The 20,363-nt window shown below is 46.1% G+C and overlaps 1 protein-coding gene and 1 pseudogene across 1 annotated transcript in view; both read right to left on the bottom strand.

The window, feature by feature from the left end:
- Window positions 1-47: 47 nt before the first annotated feature.
- On the bottom strand, window positions 48-11,621 carry LOC143638716 (transmembrane protein 127 pseudogene; annotated as a pseudogene).
- A 5,364-nt stretch (window positions 11,622-16,985) lies between these two features.
- Tmem185a (transmembrane protein 185A) overlaps window positions 16,986-20,363 on the bottom strand; it is a 38,057-nt gene continuing 34,679 nt past the window's right edge. Inside the window, exons 6-7 of the mRNA XM_077106675.1 lie at window positions 19,766-19,889; window positions 16,986-18,679 (exon numbers count right to left, since the gene is read on the bottom strand). Of these exons, the coding sequence (XP_076962790.1) occupies window positions 18,435-18,679; window positions 19,766-19,889 (369 nt within the window). The 3' untranslated portion in view covers window positions 16,986-18,434. The remainder of the gene's footprint in view (window positions 18,680-19,765; window positions 19,890-20,363) is intronic.

The following is a 20,363-nucleotide window of genomic DNA, read 5'->3' as shown; positions in this document are numbered from 1 at the left end:
TCCACGCTGAGGGTCTCTCCCATTTTCCCCACGTGAGGCTCCAGGTCTCAGGCAGAAAATTCTGCTAGATCCAGAGCAAACAGGGTAGCCAGAGCCATGGAGGGCAACAAAGAGCCAGGAGCGCACTGCGACCAGAGTACATTCAAGAAGGGAGCAGGGGCATGCAGCGAGCTGTAGCCCAAGTCACATTCTAGGGGACACACGGAGCCTGAAGGCTGCAGGCAGGCCTGTTGCCTGGTCCGAGTTCCTATGTGGAGACAGGAGGGTCTGGCCCTGCTGTGGCCCCTGTTCCTGAGCTGAGGCCAGGTTCCGTCTCAGTGCTGCAGTCTGAGGAGTACCACGCTGGCCAGCCAGCCAGGCCACAGTCCTCAGCCCTCTGAGGCTTGCAGCTATGGTTCCACAGGAAGGCCCCAGGGAGCCGCCATTACTGGGAGGAGGGAGCCAGGAGAGAGGGGCTGCATTCTTCTGGGAGATACTCAGGGAGGGCCACCAGGGCTCAGAAGGAGCTGTGGTCCCAACTATTGCAGAGCCAAAAGGGATGGGGTTCATTTCTGGAAAATGACAACAGCTTTGTCCCTATTTTAAAAAGAGAATTTGGTGGTTCTTGCTTGGTTTTGTTTTTTTCCTCGCATTTTAAAAGGCGAAGGGGCTGGGAGATGGAGTCCCCTTCACACTGGTCCTATATAGGCACCAGAAGGCCCGGGCTCCTGCCAGGTCCTGCTCTCCTTGCCTGGCTCCCACCACAGAAGCCAGGGTGGGCAGGGAGGGCGGCCCTCTACGCCCCGAAGACGGTGGTTCCTTCTCCCTTTAAGTCAGAGCCCGCGAAGAGAAGTCCAAAGAATCCTGAGAAGTGCAGAGAATCCTGGGAGTGGGCAGCCTGGGACTAGGGCACTCCAAGGAAGAAGGAGGTGGTCAACCTGGAGCCACAGCTGTGGAACAAGCTCAGAGCCTGGTGACTCGAGCCTGCCAGCACAGTCCCCTTTTTCTCTTGGGCCCTGTTGACAATTTCTCTCTCTGGAAATGTCCACTATTAGCAGCTCCCCAGGGAGTCCTGGTCCCAAAGATGTGGCCCACGATGGGAGAACACTTGTCTGACCATCCCTGGTTGGTAGTGACCCAGCTTTGGGGAGGAGGGACACGTGGACAACCCTAAAGGCAGAATCTCTCCTGGGGAAGGTTTGGTGAGGATGGTCAGGGTCCTACTGGTGAGGCCTGTTGGGGAAGCAGCCCCTCTGGGTGTGAGAGGAGCTGCAGTGCTGGGGGAGGGGCTGTGGAGGAAGAGTCCAGCTGGCATCTGGGTTGTGTAGGCAGGGGGTGGCTGGAATTGGTTGATGACCTCATACTCTGCAGGATAGGGCTCATTCTCCTCCATCTCAGACAGCAGCTCCAGAGCCTGCTCGTCTTCCTCTGTAGGGTAGTGGCGCAGAAGATTGGCTGCAGTGGCCAAGATTGAGGCTCCACCAGCTCCTGCCACCAGGTAGAAGCTAGCAGCAAAGGTGACGTAGACCCGGGAGCCATGGTTCTTCTTATGTTGCTGCTGCTGGGCCAGGATGAGTTCAGAAGCCCAGTAAGAAAATCTGATGACCGATGAAGGTGGCACACTGCAGGACGGTGAGGATATGGGCGATGGCATAGCGACGCGTGATCTTCGGGGCTGGATGCTTGCGCCCAAAGACATCCAGAAGGAAGAGGAGAGGCTGCACGGAATGCCCAGGAAGCAGAAGGCAGCAATGACCCGCAGGAGCAGCACTGTCTGGGGGTTCATGCAGGTCCGGGTGCACGTAGCCCAGTACGTCCAAGACCCCCAGCTCCTGGCAGGAACAGGTGCCTCCGTGGATGTGCAACCAGGCGGGCTCGGCGAGGGCAGTGCACAGCGCCTTGATAGACAGGGCGCCAGGCAGGGCCGAGGCCAGGCTATGCTCCGGCTGCTTGGGCAGAGCGCTGCCTCTCGGACTCCTCTGCTGGCGCCCGCTGGGCTGCCCTGCGCCTCCATGGGCATACAAGCCCGGGCCGCCCACTGTTAAGGTCTGTAAACAAGTCAGGATGGCACCTGGTATTTTGCCAGAGAAATGTTAGAGTCTGTAAACAAGTCTGCATAATGCCTTGCAAAATGCCAGAGGGAGTGGTTTGTGAAGTAACAAAAGCGAGCCATTAAGTGTGGAGATTCCTTATTGGTTGACTGCTGTATCTATTTTATGCTAATTAGATAAGCTGTGTAAAATGTATAAATACCACTCCTGTTCTACAATGAACGGCTTCCACTCCTGCTGTATCAACGTACACAAGTCATTCGTCACCCCCCCCCCCCCCCCCGTTATTTTGCCCAGCCAGCCGGGCTGCGGCAGCCCACCATCTCTCTGCAGTCGCTGCTGATGGCCACTGACCTCCGCGGGGCTCGCAGAGCCTGCCTGTCCTGCTTAGCAGGCCTCAGGGCTGGAATGGCACTGCTCGGGTCACGTCATGGGCTTCTTAGCGGCCCGGGGCCGAGCTATCCCAGGCCCCAATCCCACAACGCCCAGACCCACCCAGTCCGATCACATGTGCCTTTGATTAAAGAATATTCTTTATGTCATGGTGTGGTGACTCACGTCTATAATCGCAGCAACTTGGGAGGTTGAGGCGGAAAATCCCGTGTTATAGGTCAGCCTCAGCAACTTAAGCCCTAAGCAAATTAGTGCAAACCTGTCTCAAAATTTAAAATCATAAAAAGGGCTGGGGATATGACTCCGTGGTTAAGTACCCTTGGCTTCAATCTCCAGTACCCTTCCCCTGAAAAAAAGCAGGGATACTTTTTGTATTAATGATTCACCCTTACTATTCTATTTCTAGTGCATGCTTTCGATTCCGTTAAAATAATAACTGTTTTGAAATGCCAGTCATCTTAGTCAACTTTTTTGCAGCTGTGACCAAGTGACCTAACAAGAACAATTAGAGGAGGAGACATTTATGTTGGGGCTCACGGTTTCAGAGGTCTCACCCGGAGGGCGGCTGACTCCATTCCTTGGTGCTTGAGGTGAGACAGAACATCTCAGCCAAAGTGTTTGGTGGAGGAAAGCAGCTCAGACATGATGATCAGGAATCAGAGCGGGTTCTCCTCACCATGACAAAATATGAACCCCAAAGGCATGTCCCCGGTGACTTGCCTCTTCCATGACATCCACTGGGTTAATCCCTATTAGGGGATTAATTCACTGAGTGAGTTAAGGCTCTCATTACCCAGTCATTTCACCTCTGAACCTTCTCACATTGCCCCACACATGTGCTCTTGGGGGACATGTCACATGTAAACCATAACACCGGTCCTCCTCCAGTACAGAGGTTTCCGGTGGTTACTAGCAGACACTCTGGATCCTTACTCTCTCCATTCTCCTGCTATCCCTGGGCTCCTGGCACCTGTGGTGTGATGTACTGCCTCAGATTGTGCAGGGAACTTGCAGCAGCAGCTTGGAAACTGTTCTCCCCCTCATCCTGTCATATGCCACCTATGCAGGTCACAGGCCCTCAGCAACCTCCCTGCTGCAAGCCCATCTCCAAACACACACATTCTTCAGTCTCCTCCAGGGCTTTCACATGTTTATTTCCTAAATGTTTTATCAATATCTATCTATCTTTCTACACACACACACACACACACACACACACACACAAACACACACACACAGTTTTTCAGGGTTGATTTTGGAAGCACAGGGCAGTAGCCCATTGTAGCAGTAATTCACTTGCAGGTCAGCATGGGAAAAGAAAGAAGAAGAAGAAGCATAGCAAGCGAAGCAGCAGCAGAAAAAAAGTCCTTTATTGTGTACAAGCAATCTTTTTATAGTATTGTGAACAAAGAAGGCAGCCTTCCAACATCAATGAATCAGGTCTTTCAGCTAATTAAACATAGCATACAGAAGTTTTACTTTCTAATCAGAAGTGACCCGCTTCTCAAGGCTAATCTACTTTCGGCCCGGAGTATGTTGAGCTCTGCTCTTTGTTAAGAACAGATAATAAAAATTTTCTCAGCGCCCTCCTAGCCCACTTGGCAGAACATCCCGTTTGCAGGCAAGTCCTCCCAAGGACAGCAGACACCTCGTTTTCAAGCATGTCCGCTGTTACCTATCTATACCTTGACAGAATATCCCGTTTGCAGGCAGACTCCATCAAGGACAGTAATAGTAACACAGTCACATCTGATTCTCTACATCTCCCTCCTTTTGTTTTTGTAAAAGAGCCATATCAGAAGCGAAAAGAGAGGTTTCATGTTTCAGTTGCCTTCGCTTTTTTCAGCGTTGGAAGACTATGTACAAAACAAAACACAAAAGAAGAATTATTACAGTGTTAACTAAAGAAGCTGACAACAAGGTAGAAAAATGACTTAAAGGATTTAAATTAGCAATACTTGAAGACAATTTTTGTAAAATGTCAGATCCTGTTAGTTCAGGTAATGTCTTACTAAAGGTGTCCATAATAGTTTTTTCTAAATTTATAATTTCTAAAGTTAAATTTTGATGTCCATTTAACCGTCTTTTAACAGTTTTCCAGGAATCACTTGTATTATATGGCACAGGAGTCACACAAATACGAGAAGAATTCCAGTTACACTTCAGTACACTTCCGGTAGCCAAGATAGTCACTTGATCGCCAAGCCAGGAAACAGTATGTTGTAAATTGATCACATCTGTAGCCAATTGAGAGTCTAAGTCCTTTTGTTGTTGCCACAATAAATGAGCATCTTGATGCCATGTTTTCACGAAATTCGCAGTTTGAATGCCTTGATGTAAAGCAATGCCAGCTACTGCAGCAGTGGCAGTTACAGAAGCAACTGCAAAGATTGAAGCTATAACTATTTCTATTAATCGTCGAGAGCGATGTAACAAAACTTGAACAGCATTGTACAAATGAGTAACAGACAATGAATCAGACCAAGGACAAGTCAAATTAACAGGCACCCACAATTCTGTTTGAGCTTTAACAATAACTAAAGAATAATTATTAATTTCTATTAATTCCCAATTAGTTTTATTTACACATTGAGTAAGATAACAGTCTATATATGATATTGTTCCCCAAGTTACATTTCATTCCCAGTTTCCAATCATAAGAGAATAAGGGAATTTAACACACGTAGAAGCAAAATAAGTCAGATTATTATGTAGATGTACTTCAAAAGGAGAGGAACGGGACACATCTAACGTGAATTTTCCAGTCCATACAGTGAGTTTCCCAGATACTGCCCATAATTTCCATATATCCCCTTGAATATTGGAAAACTTTATATGCTGTAACATTGGAGGGACCAAAGCATAATGTTGCATTTTAATTGTCTCTTACCCCAAGCATTTATTGTCCCATTATGTCGATGCTATCTTAAAGTACGATTTGACCAACTTTCTATAAATTCAGAATGATCAGGACTCCAATCAACTATAGTGATATTTTGATATTTGACTACTGTTTTAGGGTGATGATCACGGCCTTTTTCCCACTCTAAATGAGTTAAAAAAGGTTTCAAAATATTTAGCTGAACATAAAGGAAGATGAGTTCTGACAAAGCATTCTTCAGATGATAGGGATGATTGATTAACATATACACCAGAGGTATTAAATCCTCGGGAAGATATCATGACAGTAAAAACAGCAGTAGAATAACTACGATAATTAACTCCCCAAGTATTGTAGGAATGAGTGTCATTATGTGCTATAAGAGGCAAACAGAAAGAATGAGCCCCTATGTACAATGGGACTCCTTCAACAGCTACAGTTATATTTGAAATATTATACAGATTTTTATGGAATGGAATATCTTTAATTCCCCCACATACAGGAGCGGGGAAAAAATTAGTATTATTAGTACACACACAAACTTCAGGTTCTCCCCAGGAAACACTGCGCACCAAAGGAGGGTTAGGAACATAGGCCCAATAAGCAAAAGAATGAGCAGAAACTATACTTACCTGGCAATTAATAATGGCAAGCAGAGCTAAAAAAAAAAGATTAACAGGATTTAAAGGCTGATTTGCCTTTTGAAGGGTTTTTTCAGCTTCTTGAGTCAACTTTTTCATCAGTGCCCATGTTGGGGGGTCTGCTGTTTTCGTTGCCATCATAGGAGTTCTCTGCATTCAGTTCTCTGCCAGATCCTGAAATTGTCTGACAAATGGGTCGCTCATTCTGTAATTTGATAAGTCTTGAAGGTACTTAGAAAGGTGTTTCACCTGTAGAAATAAGAGCAAACCCCCTTCCCAAGTGGTGCAACAACCCAGAAATCCATTCTTTATTATCATCCCTGTACCATATAGGTATTTCCGATTTTAGAAATAATGGCTGAGATTTAAATGTTGAGAAATGTTGCTGAGCTGCAGGAACCTTGGAAGCTGACTAGACATTTAAAAAATTTAAAGTTAGTAAAGTTTTATGAATTATATTTTGAGGTGAATAAGCCATAGCCATATCCCCCCTTTTTATTTTTAGCATATATATTTTTTTAACGTACGATTTGTTCTTTTATAATAGTTTGACCATGACCATTATAAGGTATGTCAAATGTATGTGTAATGTCATATTTTTGTAAAAATGAATGTAATTTTTGTGAGGTATATGCAGGTGTATTGTCAGTTTTAAGTTTTTAAGGAATTTCCATGATAGCAAAACAAGATAATAAATGAGAAATGACTGCATTGGCTTTTTTTTTTTTTTTTTGAAGATAATGCTGTGGCCCATTGAAAATGAGTATGAGTGTCAATAGTATGATGTACATATCTTAGTCTTCCAAATGACTGAATTATAACAACATCCATTTGTCAAAGGGCATTAGGATGGAGTCCCCTTGGATTAACACCAGGAGGACAATAAGGAATATTAAAAGGAGCACATATGAACAGTTATTTTGTATTTTTTATAAAGTCCTTTAGTGTTTGTATGATGTAAAGCATGTTCTAGATGAGCCTTTTGTAAGGGGAATAATAGTTGATCAATATTTTTATTTATTTATTTATTTTTTTGGTCCTGGCAGTTTAGAATATGTTCTAATATGAGTAAAATATACTGAAATTTGGCCTACCGTTTTTGTTGTTATTTATACATGTACTCAGATAGGACATAGAGTCTTATTTTAGGTAAGTAGGGCTCTTTATAAATTTTAAGTAAAGTGTTGTAGTTTTAAAGTTTATTTATTTATTTATTTATTTTAATATTATATTATAAATTTTATATAAATAATTGTTTAAGTTTATTTGAGTAAAAACTAACACAATATGATAACACATCTAAAACATGAAATAAAGAAAGGCTGAAAGCTTTTAGCCTTTTTTTAGAAAAATGTTTTTGTGTTGTATAATATTAACCTTTATGTAGATAAGGCTCTCATTAACTTAAAAAAATACATTTAAATTGTATCTCAGTGTAAAAAGTAACATAAAACTTTATATATCTTATTGATAATAGGCCCAGTTATAGAACATTAAATGATATAAATAAATCTCCAATATGTTATTTTTTTAAGCCTAAAATTACCATGCAACCTTTTGGAGAACACCAGCTTGATATAATTTTTTTTTTTATTTTAAACTTTTATCTTAATGACTTATATACCTGGAAAATATGAACACATTTATATACAAAGAAGAGTAATAGTACCATAATTACTATTGATGTTTTTATATTAATTAAGTTTAGCTTTGAAAGAAATAACATATTAGAATATTGCAAAATAACAGTTGTTGTTTAACCATATTTGTATACTCTTTAATTTTTTAAGATTATTTGTTCAAAAATTTATATATATAGCCAACGTACACAGACCTTTTTATCACTTACTTAAAACTATATAGCCAACATACATAGTCCTTCCTTATCACTTGTTTAAATCCTTTTATTTACTCACTTTTAGAAACACATTTTTTTTATTAAATCCATACCTAGAACCTATTAAATTTTTTTGTTAACCCCTTCTTTATTTACACTTTGAAATGATCCTTGTAAATTTTTGAATTTATGTAAATTATTTTATTTTAATAAGAGATATTTTGTTATTTGTAGTACACAATTAATCACATTTGTTTATATTATGAAAATATAGTGTCTAAATATTAGGGATGAAAAAGAAGCATTTATTTATTTATTTATTTATTTATTTATTTATTTATATTATTTACCAACTTAAAAAATTATTAATAATGTTATTTAATGTAATTTAAGGAGTTAAAAGCATTTAATGGTATATTTAACATTTAGCATATTAACCTTGTAAATCAATCAGATATTTAACAAAAGTACTCATAAACAAGTAATCTTATATCTAATTAATTTACTAATTTTATCAAAACATTAGACAAATATAATGAATAGTGTTAGCCATTTTGTTGTTGTTGTTGTTGTTGAAGAAAAGTCCTAGAACCAAAGCACATCAGTCATTAACATGTTAAAGACATTTTATTTTTTATCTGTTTACCCAGTTTAAATTGAACCATTAAAATCAGTGAATTAAAAATATTTTATGAGCGCTCTTTGCATATATATCAATCTTTATATCACGTACATGATATACGGACATACGCACAAACAGACATACAACATATAATACAAAGGTGCACACATAACACAATAAAGGCCTTGTAGCTATTTTAGGTGAAATTTCCATTGTACTGTTTAAATATTCCACAGTTGATCAAAAATAGAACTGATCAGAAAAACATTAACTGAGGTCTGTAGGATCAAAATTATGAGCTCAAAAAATACAGAATCTAGGAAAAAGCAAGAGTCCTAGAAAAAATAACCGGCCGGTAATTAGAAAGTCTCATAAAATTTATTTATTTATATATTTATTTAATTAATTAATTAATTTTTTTTTTTTTTTACAATCCCTTTTAAAATGACCTGCTTTTCCACAATTGAAACAAGTTCCTGATTTATTGGGTTTAAGGGCTCCAGCCATGGCTGCAGCAAAAGCAGAAACTTTGATGTTCAATTCCTCCCATTCTAGCACAAGCTTTCACATATTTACTCAATGAAGTGTTTTGCCCTTTTAATGGCCCCAAAATATGCTTACATTCAGGATTTGCATTTTCAAATGCTAATGTTTCCAATAATACCTTTGTTATTTGATCTTGACTCATTGCCCTCATTACAAAAGTACACAGTCTTGCAAGAAAATCAGTGTAAGGTTCAGTAGCCCCTTGTATAGTTTTAGTAAAGGAAGGTTGTGCCTGACCAGTGGGTATCACACATCTCTAAGCTCTTAAGAAAACCTGTCAAACTTGTTGAAGATCTGGATCTGTATATTGAACCTGCTCTCTATAGGCACGGTAATTACCCTCCCTCATAAACTTATCCTCCATAGGTCCTGGGGGATTTTGAGCTTCATTCTCTCCAGCTTGTTTTTGTGCCTCATCTTCCCATCAACTTCTCAATTGTAACCTCTGAGATCCCTCCAAAACTGTTTTGGCTAATGTCTCCCAATCCAAAGGAATAAGTAATTTAGAAGTTCCCAAATATTCTAACATAACTAACACAAAAGGAGACTGAGGGCCATATTGAAAGGCTGTAGCTTTTAAATCCTATATAAACTTGTATTCCACTGCAGTATAGTGAACATCAATCATTGGGGGATTTTGAAGGTTTTGTTGTGGTGGATCAACAAAACAACCAGGAGGAGCTGCAAGATCATCATCATCATGTATCATAGTAAGAGGAAATGAAAAACATTGTTGTTCTCTACCCTCATCAACTCTATACTCTGTCATTGGAAAGAGAGAAGCATTAGAAGGAGTAGTAGGTTTAAGAAAAGACCTTTGTTTTTAATTTCATTTTATCCACAAAGACCTCCATAATTTCTTTCATATTGGAGTCACTATCTGAACCTTTTAAATCTTCCTTATCACCCAGATCTGATTTAGGAGAGTCATCTATAGTGTCACAAATATCTTTCTTGGGTTCCGTTTTATTAACCTTATTATCAGATTTTGATGTATAAACTTGACTTTCACATAGAGAACCCTTTTTATTATTGCTCTCTAATAATTGTAATGCCTGAGTAATAGCGTTACACAATGTCCAAATCTTTAAAGAAATAACATTTCCAGCCTGATGTTGTTTACGGAGCTCTTTCTGAACCAATTTTCATTCCCCTAAATTTAACTGGACCTTAGTTTGATACTGGAACCAGTGACAAAGACATTTTATAATTTTAAATAACTCCTTGAGTCTCTTATGAGATGTTTTCACACCTATGGAATATAATAATCCCTGTAGTAACTCCACATATTGTTCCTTTAAGGACTGGGAGTTTCCCATGTTAGTTCTGAAAGTCCCCCTAAAGTTTCTTTCAACCTGGGGCGATACCTTTCGATATTTTTTTTATCCCGAAAGTCCCCCTTTCGTTTTCTTAACCCGGGGTGCTTACCCTTTCGGTGCTGGATCCTGCCGACTACGCCAAATGTAGCAGTAATTCACTTGCAGGTCAGCATGGGAAAAGAAAGAAGAAGAAGAAGCATAGCAAGCGAAGCAGCAGCAGAAAAAAAGTCCTTTATTGTGTACAAGCAATCTTTTTATAGTATTGTGAACAAAGAAGGCAGCCTTCCAACATCAATAAATCAGGTCTTTCGGCTAATTAAACATAGCACACAGAAGTTTTACTTTCTAATCAGAAGTGACCCGCTTCTCAGGGCTAATCTACTTTCGGCCCGGAGTATGTTGAGCTCTGCTCTTTGTTAAGAACAGATAATAAAAATTTTCTCAGCGCCCTCCTAGCCCACTTGGCAGAACATCCCGTTTGCAGGCAAGTCCTCCCAAGGACAGCAGACACCTCGTTTTCAAGCATGTCCGCTAAACCTTGAAGGAGCCTCTCGTTTGAGAGCAGGCATGTCCGCTGTTACCTATCTACACCTTGACAGAATATCCCGTTTGCAGGCAGACTCCATCAAGGACAGTAATAGTAACACAGTCACATCTGATTCTCTACAGCCCATAATTGACTGCCATTTTGGCAACTACAGATAAGGCACAAAATTATAAAGAACTTAAGTAAAATTGGGAATTTCCCATTATTCTGTAGCCCTCAATGACTATGGCGTATTTCACTATTTAATTCACTCCTGTTTGGTTATGTTTTTATTAGTGCATTATAATTATACTTAAGAGCGGGGTTCTTTCTGACATATTCCTACATGCCACTAACATAATTTTCTCAACTTCGTTCCCCAGTACTTCTGCTTTCCCTCCCTTTCCCTCCAACTTCCCCTTCCTCTAGTGGTCTGGGAATGTAAGCCAGCAGAGGGAAGGACTGCACAGAGCCCTCCCTCCTGCGGGTGGAAGGAGGGGTTGCTGTCACTATGAGCACATGTAGATGGTTTCAGAACCCACATTAGCCCCAGTGGTCTGCATAGTGTCTGAGTGCCTGTGACCTCTGTCCTAAGGTTAGATGGTGCCATCCTGACACCCTGATTTACTGAAGCCTCACCTATGCACCTCGCACCCGTGAGCAGGAAGGAGGAGTCACTGGTATTTAGGAAACTGGTGGGTAGGGTGGATGAAAGCCGGGGGCCTGACATGCAGCGGGCATGAGCTTCAGCTACTGACAACAGCGGGCCTTGCCGGGATTGCTCCGGTCTCTGAGCAAAACTGCAGTTAGGAAATGGAAAGGCCATGGCCCCACAAGCGCTCCCCACCTGAAGTGGTCTGAGGAGCCCATTTTCCTTTCCTGGCTGTCCCTTTTTCAGCACAATCCTTCAGGTGGACTCACGGACAAGTGAGGGTGAGTGACTATGTAACTTTGCAGTCCCAGTTCATTCCACCTGTTCACCTGGGGAAGGTGTTGGAGGTGGGAATGTGCATGCAGGGGGCCTGCACCCAGGGGTTCCTGTGCAGCTAGCAATGAGTCTCATTCAGGTCCCAGGGATGCTTCTGACAGCCTCTCTCTGGGATGGCCTGGTCCTGAGCTCCCCTTGAGGAACTCAGGGGCGTCAGGGAAGCCAGTGGTGCTTGAGATGCTGTGGTGCTCCAGGACAGCAGCTCAGACCTGGGTGGCTGAAGGGGTGCATTCCCCAAGCTTTATACAGGGCCCCTCTCGGCAGCTCAGTCCGGGACCTGGTCTGCATGAGGTCTGCCTGGCACTGTGTGGCCTGCCCTTCCCTGGCCTAAATTCCCGGCCTAAATTCTGTGAACCTGGGGCCAGTCTCTGCACCTTGTCCTCAGCCCAGAGAACCTGACTTTGTTGGGGGCAGAGTGGAGTGTTTGGAAAAGTTTCAGGCTTGGCCTATAGTCAGCCCGGCCTGCCAGTCAGTCGAGAGGGATTTGGTTCTTTGCAGGGCCTTTCTTCAGGAAGGTCCTCAACAGCCCACATGGTTTTCCTGCCTGTACAGGGAACATACTCACCGTCACAGAGCAGAAACTCAGTCACAGTACAGGTGAAGCAGGCTGGGTCAAGACCATCCCCCTTTTTTTTTCTAAACATAAGGTTGGTTTTTGAATTTTACTGTAGAAATAAGAGAAGAGACTATGGACCTAACGTGAAGAAATGCAGTTCAGAACTCAGAAACTAAGAAACTCAAATGACTCTGCTACCCACGTCCGACCTGCATCAGGAGAACTGTTGCTTTCCCAGGTTGCACAACTTGAGCTCAAGAGCCTAAGTACCGCTCTGAAAAAGTTCCCCTGAGGGGCTCTGATTCTGTCCTCACGGTTATCTGCACTGTGGCGTTTCCCCCATTTCATCCTCACCTTTGCCTTTCGAGTCTACCTGGAAAGTGGAGTCGTCATGAACAGTGTCTAGGGGCAGGGTGGGGAAAGGAGCAGTCAGGAGGGGAAGCAGATTGCATTCTTGGGAGCGCAGGGCCTCCCTCCCATGGACGGCATGGTTGATATTTGAGGCTGGCTCTCTCTTCTCATGGGGTCTGTCTGGGGCCTTAGACGGATTCCAGCAGCAGTCCTGGAATCTGCCATGTTTCTATATAGATTGTCCATAAGCAAGGGGCCCACGAGATTTAGGAAGAGGCGTTTAAGTGCCCACCTCCCCACGAGATCAAGATCAGTGGGCATGTATAGTGTGGATGGAGATGGGGAAAGTGGACCTGGTGAAAGTTAAGGAGTTCACAGAGGAGTGCCTCCTAGACACGTGACTGGCAGCAATGTGCCCATGAGCGCCAGATGATAAGGGAGTGGCTGGAGATGGCCAGGCTGGGGGTTACAATGCCTGGTCTCATCCACCCCCATTTTGCCTTTCTCTTAGCTGCTCTTCCCACCTCTCACTGGCCTCTCTTGCATGCTGTGGAGTTCAAAGCAAAGGACAGGGAAACCACTGGCTTCTGGGGTGTTGGTGTTCAGGCTCTCCCCACACTTGAGTTCACAGCATTTTGATGTGCTAACCCAAGGTTCTCTAGGGTAAGAACGTGTGTGCTTTTTGCCTGTGATCATTAAGGGAAATCACATCTATCTGGAATAGACTCCCTGAGCACAGCATGCGTTTTCAGTTTGAAAGCCCCCAGGTGAACAGAAGATTCCTCCCAAGTGGAAATGTGACATTGGAACACATCCGTGTGATGACCGAAAAGAAAGAAATGTCACCAGATCCAGCAGCTGGCATAAAACCAAACACAAATCCTGTAGGGCAGACCTGAGTGGGCTCCCTCTAATCAAAACCTGCAAGACTCCCTGGGAGTCTCGCACCTTCACTGTAATGATAAGGGTGCAGTTCAGACCGACTCAAAGGGAGGCTTGACCTCCTCCCACCTATTTGAAGAAGATCCCATTAAACAAAGCACACCACGCCAAGGGAACCGTGTCAGCATGACCAGGAACCCAGTGTCAGTGTGAATGTTGGGCCGCAATGCCACGTTTTCATACTTGCCAAGTATTTAAAGTGGGAAAGTTGTCATAAGCAAAATGGAGTCAGTCACCCGTGTCCACCCAAACCAAGGTGGGAGTGAATGCAGGAAGGGTTCTTACTCACCATGGCCAGAGACTAACCATCACCAAAGACTCCCAGAACCTGGTGCTGGCTCAATGGTGACCACAACCTCCTACAAAATGCACTCGTGCAAGGACACCTGCCCAAACCACAAGACAACAATTCCTTTGCTACTGGTCACTGTGGAAAGACATTGTCATGTCTAGTTTCCATGCATCATCCTCGCCTTTGTCGCCTTGCAGAACGTCCATTGCCTGACCTCACTCTTGGAATCTGCACGCAGTTTGCTGCGGCCCATGAATTTCCGCTGCAACCTTGGCTCTTCCAGTGCCATGCTATCCCCAAATGCGCTTCCTGTTGATTCTACTCTGCCCTCTCTGGTTTTCTCCTCTCTGGACACAGCGTATTCTTCAGGAGTGGACAGAGGCTGTCTGGGGAACTGAATTGAACCCTAATCCATTGGAGTTTTGTCTCGGTCCCTGCATTACTCCAGGGCCTCATGGTGCTAAAGTCTTTACCATGAGAGCCAAAGATAGCCCAGGGTGTTGCTAAACTGAAAAGAAAGACATGACAGATACCTTGGGCACTTTTGTGCACACAGATTTCTCGCGGGTTTCTGGTGCTTTTTGTTGTCCAGTGCTGGGAGCCATCAGCCAAGTAGGTATGACAAATTCCTTGCCAGCTTACTCCCATGCTGTCTAGTGGAAGGACTTCTGAAAGGTGACCTTGCTCAAGGACCAGGGCAGGATCCGTGTTTAGGGTGTTCCCCCTTTAGAATAGGGCGGTTTAGCATAATAGGAGATTAGGGTGTTCCCCCTTTAGAATAGGGCAGTTTAGCATAATAGGAGATTAGGGTGTTCCCCTTTAGAATAGGGCGTATCCTGCTGCTGAGTTCCTCTTGAGTTCTTAGGGTCAGACAGTATATTTTGGGAGACAGAAGCCCATGCGGATTGGATTTGGGCAGAGTAGTGGATTAGGGCAGAGTGTGGATTTGGGCAGAGAACGTGGATTCCCCCAGAACGTGTTTGTAGACGGCCGGTGTGAGTTCGGGAATAAAGAATTGCTGTTTGAATCTACAAGCTGTGTGGAGACTCGTGATTTGTGCCCAGCCAGAGACTGCGGCAGTCCAGCATGTGTTCTGACTCAATGCTTGCTTTCACCTCTGGTGGTCCACCAAGGGGGATACATCAGACCACTGCTGGTGCCTGGCATGTATTCTGAGACACAGTAGCAGCTGGGACAGCAGCGTGGTGAAATGCAGAGAGGAGGGAACATGGCCACAGTGGTAGCAGGCGCCGCAGCCACTATAGGCACTTGAGGGAAAGGCACACTTCTGGGCCTGGGCCAGAACCCTGGCCTCTCGGATCCTGAACCTCACACCTAGCCATACTCACTGATGGCTTGTCCTTGGTTCAATTTGATCTTAACGCCACCCCAGGACACCAAAAGGGGTCTTGGGTTCCTTGGTGGTGACATCACAACCTGCCTGGCCAGTGTTCTCATAAACAGCCCAAGCAGACCACCAGCCATGGACACTCTGGTCCACACAAAGGCATCTCCACAGGAAAGATCTCAGCAGTGCCCATTAGTGTTCAAGGTTACCTGCCAAACCTTAAGGATGAGCCATGGACAGCCCCCATTTCCTCCAGCTCCTTTGGCCAACAGGGTCCAGGAAGGACTAACAAGGTGGGTGCTCCTTCCCAAACTACTGGCCACACGTTCCTCGAGAGAATCGATGTTCCTGATGCACAGCCAATTCTAGGATGGCTCCCATGTTTCCAGCTGCGGCCCCGCCATCCTTTGACACTCCCAGCCACAGGGGCCAGTGACATCCTCCACAGAGACCCTATTAACATAGTCACGTAACATGTTGGTCGGGAGGAGACAGATGGCAGGCAGGTCGCCACTTGAGCACACGGATGACCTGTTAATAATGTCACAGCCCACAGAGGTGTAGGTGTCCTGCTCCCTGCCTCTCCTCAGTCTGTACCTGTGCCCCACCACACAGACCATGTGGGTCTTTGCCGTCATGGTGGGCCAGGTCATCTGCCATTTTGCTTGACATACAGGCCTTATTAACCCTGACCAAGAAACACATCCATATGGACAAATGTTGGTTTATGCCCAGCATTAGATCTCTGCAGTTATTCTTGTGCAGTGTAGCACCGGACGGTCCAGAGGGAAACGTCCCATCTGAAGCTACCTCCAAATCACATTGGCCACACATGCAAGGCCACCTCCCACAGACTGTCCCCACTCCACAGTGGGCATGGCACTCCATGGTCTTCCAGGCATTTCCAGGAACCAATAAGTTCTCCACACTTGGGACCTCTGGACGCCAGGGCCTGAGGCCCAGGGCACAGTGGGTAAGGGTCTGGGATGTGTAAGCAGACAGCCCATGTCACCATCTTTACCCAGGATTTCCTAGCTGTGTGCTTGGACACATTAACTGACCTCTCCTGGCCTCCATTTCCTCACAGGGAGAAGAGTTTTCGCATCTGCCTCCCAGGGTCGGGGATTCAAGGGGCACACAGGAGCAGCATGGCACCTGGCAGTTGAGTCACAGCCTCCGACGTTAATTAATAAGGCATCCCTCTGCACAGCGAGTTTGAAATCCAATGTGCTCAAGAAGAAAGGATTCATGTGTGCCCTGTGCTGCCTGTGGGAAATCCTTCAACCAGCAGCAACTGTGGCTTTCCTTTTCTGAAAGGCCACCCGAGTTAAGTTGTCACTGAACTGGAGGGGCAGCTCGGGCGAGAGAGAAACACAGAGCATCTGGGAGGTAAGCAACTCTCTGCTACCCACACGATCAAAGTGAGTACCCCAGGGCCACTACAAAGGCAATTCCACGTGTACACTGCCAGCCAGCCCAGGGACAATGAGCAAAACCTCCTGAGATCTAACAATGGCAGTGTGGCATCACCCAGACAACCACAGAATCTTGACCCCTCCCTCTTTCCCTCTGCACAACCCTGGCACTGTCCCTCATGGAGAGACTCCTTATAAAGGACATTCCCACACCCCTGCCAGTCTCGGCTGCCTTTGCCACTGGCTAAGCACAATTCCCGTTCCCCAGCTGTCTACAAAACAAGATGTACTCGGTGAATTTGTAAAACAAGGAACTGGTTTATTGAACAACTACAGGGAGCAAAAATAGTGGACATAACTACATTTTTTACACACCAAGCAGGAAAGGTACACCATTCCCCCCTTTCCTCTGAAACATAGCAGACTGGCAACAGGCCAGCGCCAGCGGCAGAGTCAGGGACGTGATGGACTTCCATTAGGCCTGCTTGAGGCCATTTAGCAGTTGCCCACATGAAAACCTGCACTTGCCTCTTGAGCGGGCTCGTCAATGGTCCTCTCCACCCACCTGCACGGAGGACCTATTTGATTCTCGGCAGAAGGCTACTCCACTGGCAGGACTGGACGTTACTCCACTGGCAGGACTGGACGCGTTCTGGGCTGTCACAGCAGAGGAGAGAGAAACTGTGCTCACAGGTGACAGCACTGGCCAGGTGTAAAGTGGCTCTCCTTGCCGGCAGGCAGAATGCTACAGACCCCAACCCCCATGGGAATCTGTGAATGTGTCTGCTCCTGGCAACCTTCCCTCGTGTCCTGGCCCGAGCACTGCTTTCTAGGTTATTCCCAGCCTGATTTCCCCCACGTGAGGAAACATACAGGTCATTTCCTGCTTGCTGTGGCTCTGCTGGCAGGAGCAGGGCTATGCACGTGACAGAATTCCAGGTGTAAGTGGTGATGTCCTGTGAAGGCCCGGCACAACTCTGAGGTGGGGCAGGGCTGGCACCGACTTCAACTTCTGCAGCAGAACACGTCCGTCACGGGCACAAGCTTGTAAAAAAATACTTTTAACAGAGTATGCTGTACAGAACTAGGATTTGACACTGTATATTACAATGCTAAAATATTCGTATAAATACTATACAGGCATGGAGTCACTCCACTGGGAAGGGCTCACGGAGGAGGCCGTGGAAACCACCGTCAGCACGCCCAAAGGGAAAGCCCTCCACTGCAGGGACAGGGCTAAGCATGGCGGCGGGGCTGTGCGGAAACACCAGGTACACTCAGACCCAGTTACAGTCCCCACTGCCGACCTGCAGCGGGACAGCTCAGAGCTGTCCAGGGAGGCGGCCCTGTAGGAAACCACTTCCACCAACACTTGCCACAGGAATTTCAGCCCTGTGAAGCTGTCCTGTAGACAGAATCTCCCCCTGCAGGTCTCAGGAGCAGCCATTCCCAGGTGGTACCATGGGCAAGAGAAGGTGCCTTAGACACCCGCTCTCATGGAATTGGGTTCTTCTCTCTCCTTCACGGCCCCTGGCATCATATCCACAGACACCCCCAACCCCCCGCCACCTCTGTATCCCGATGTGGTGAGCAGCTGATTGGCACTGAATGCAAACGAGGCATGAGATGGACATCCCTAGAGGCCCAGCTCCACTCGGGGTCTCGGGGAAGGAGGGTGAAGGAGAGGCAGAGGGAGGGAGAGAGCGTGCGTCCCAGTCCACTCATGCTCTGGCCCTGCCAGTGTCCTTTAGTCTGGCATTTCGATATTTAACTTGGGAGGGGGCAGGACGTATTTTCCAGGGCTCTGTGTAATAACCACCCTGGCCTTCTTGCGAAACATAGGGGCGATTTTAGGAGGCTCTGGAGCTGGGATTTCATCAGTTTCTTCGTTGTCTTCATGGTGGAGATCATAGGAAATGTTTCCATACTCTCTCAAAAATGGGAAGACTTCAAGCAGAAATTGGCAGAAATCTTTGCGAATACCAAACCACCCTGAAAAAGAAGAATTTTCCTTTTCAAATGCTAGTCTCCGTGGATTTCCTTGTTGTTCTCTTTACTCAACAGGAAGCTTTACTCTCACTATGCTTCCCCAGCATCCTCGGAGATGATGGCTGACCAGGCTCTGCAGGGCCAGTGGAGGAAGAATTAATCCCTCCAGCTCCAAGGTTCTCAAAGTGAGGATCCAAATTCTCGGCAAGGACATTCCTGGGGCGCTCTTAGGATGTGATTCTGCAGCTCAGGGGTTAGCCTTCCTGATTCAGAAGCATTGGGGTGGGCTGGGCTAGGGTTGGGCCAGGAACACCACTTGAGCTGGCCCTCCAGGGATTCGGTTGGGCACTAGAGCACATGAACTACCGCTCATGGGCCCTCCTCAAAGTCACTTCCCTGAGGTCAGCTTTCCCTCTGCATCTCAGGAGACTTGGCTCAGTGCTGGCTCTCCCAGGACAAGAGCAGCAAGCATGGCTTGGGCTGCTCTTGGCAGTGCCCCGGGCTTCTGCAAGGGCAGTGCTCTGGGGTCCATGCACTGGTGCTCACTGCCTTATGAGGAAGGACCCTCTGCAAAGATGATTTTGAATCCATGTGTCAGCCTGCAGGAAGAGGTGCAGAGTGTTCTGGCCACGTACAACTGACCAGAATCTGTGATGTCCAGACTGACACTGGGGAGGGGAGGCACAAAAAGAGACCTGGGAGGATTCCCCAGGTTCTCTGGGCAGACGAGGACTTTTCATCTAGCCTCATGAGACCTGGGTTGCAGAGGAGGGCGCAGGAGCTCGGAGAGCCAGCCTGCCTTATATGGTCCTGCCGTAATCAAGGCATGCACGGCCCGGAGGAGAGCTGTGGTGCAGGCCAGTACAAAGCAAGGGTGACAGCTGCCCTTGCCTTGGGAGGTGCCTGACCTTCTTCAGTCCTAGAGTCCCCATGGCTATTCCTAAATCAGAGCCCTCTGACTCATCCTTCCATAGAGCAGAGCCCCTCCCCCTTCTCTCTCTCTCTCTCTCACACACACACACACACACACACACACACACACACACACACACACCCCTCCCCAGTGCTTCTCAGGCACAGAGTACGTACAGTGGTTTCCGCCCTTCTGTCCGAATGTGGTTGCCATCAGTGTGATCAACGACAGCCACAGGGGCACAAATATTGGAATGCAAGAGAAAGCATTGTGGCCGTCCAGTTTATGAACCAGCAAGATCTAGAGAAAGAGACACAGTCAGGGTCCTGTCAATGTGTCACTTGGAAAGGAACAAAGTCTGAAGCTGCCCCACTACACACCTCCTCCTTTATTAGGTCTCGGAAGAGGGAGAGTCACATGGCAAGGGCAGAAAAGCATGCTTCCTGTGGGGAGCAACCAGGTGCCCGCTGGCCTGCTTGTTCAGGACCAAGCAAAAGTCCATCCACTTGGAAAACTGTCACCACCAGGGGTTTCATGGGAAACATTCCTAGTGTTGGTTGTAAGAAGCCAGCTGTGTCCACTGTAGAATTCTCTACAGGACTCCAATACATAGTGATGACTTCAAACTCTCCCTTCCTAAAAGCAGAGGGTGCACGCCTCCAGATGCATGGTGGCTGGAGAGGAGCACTGCTCTCCGCCCCGTGCCTAGGAGAAAGAGAGGACTTGGCCATGTCCCTGCCCTTCTCTGCAGACCTCCACGGGGCACACCGCCAT

This window comes from Callospermophilus lateralis, chromosome X (genome assembly GCF_048772815.1).
Source record: "Callospermophilus lateralis isolate mCalLat2 chromosome X, mCalLat2.hap1, whole genome shotgun sequence".
Taxonomy (NCBI): Eukaryota; Metazoa; Chordata; class Mammalia; order Rodentia; family Sciuridae; genus Callospermophilus; species Callospermophilus lateralis.
This window is presented reverse-complemented; position numbering and strand designations above follow the sequence as displayed.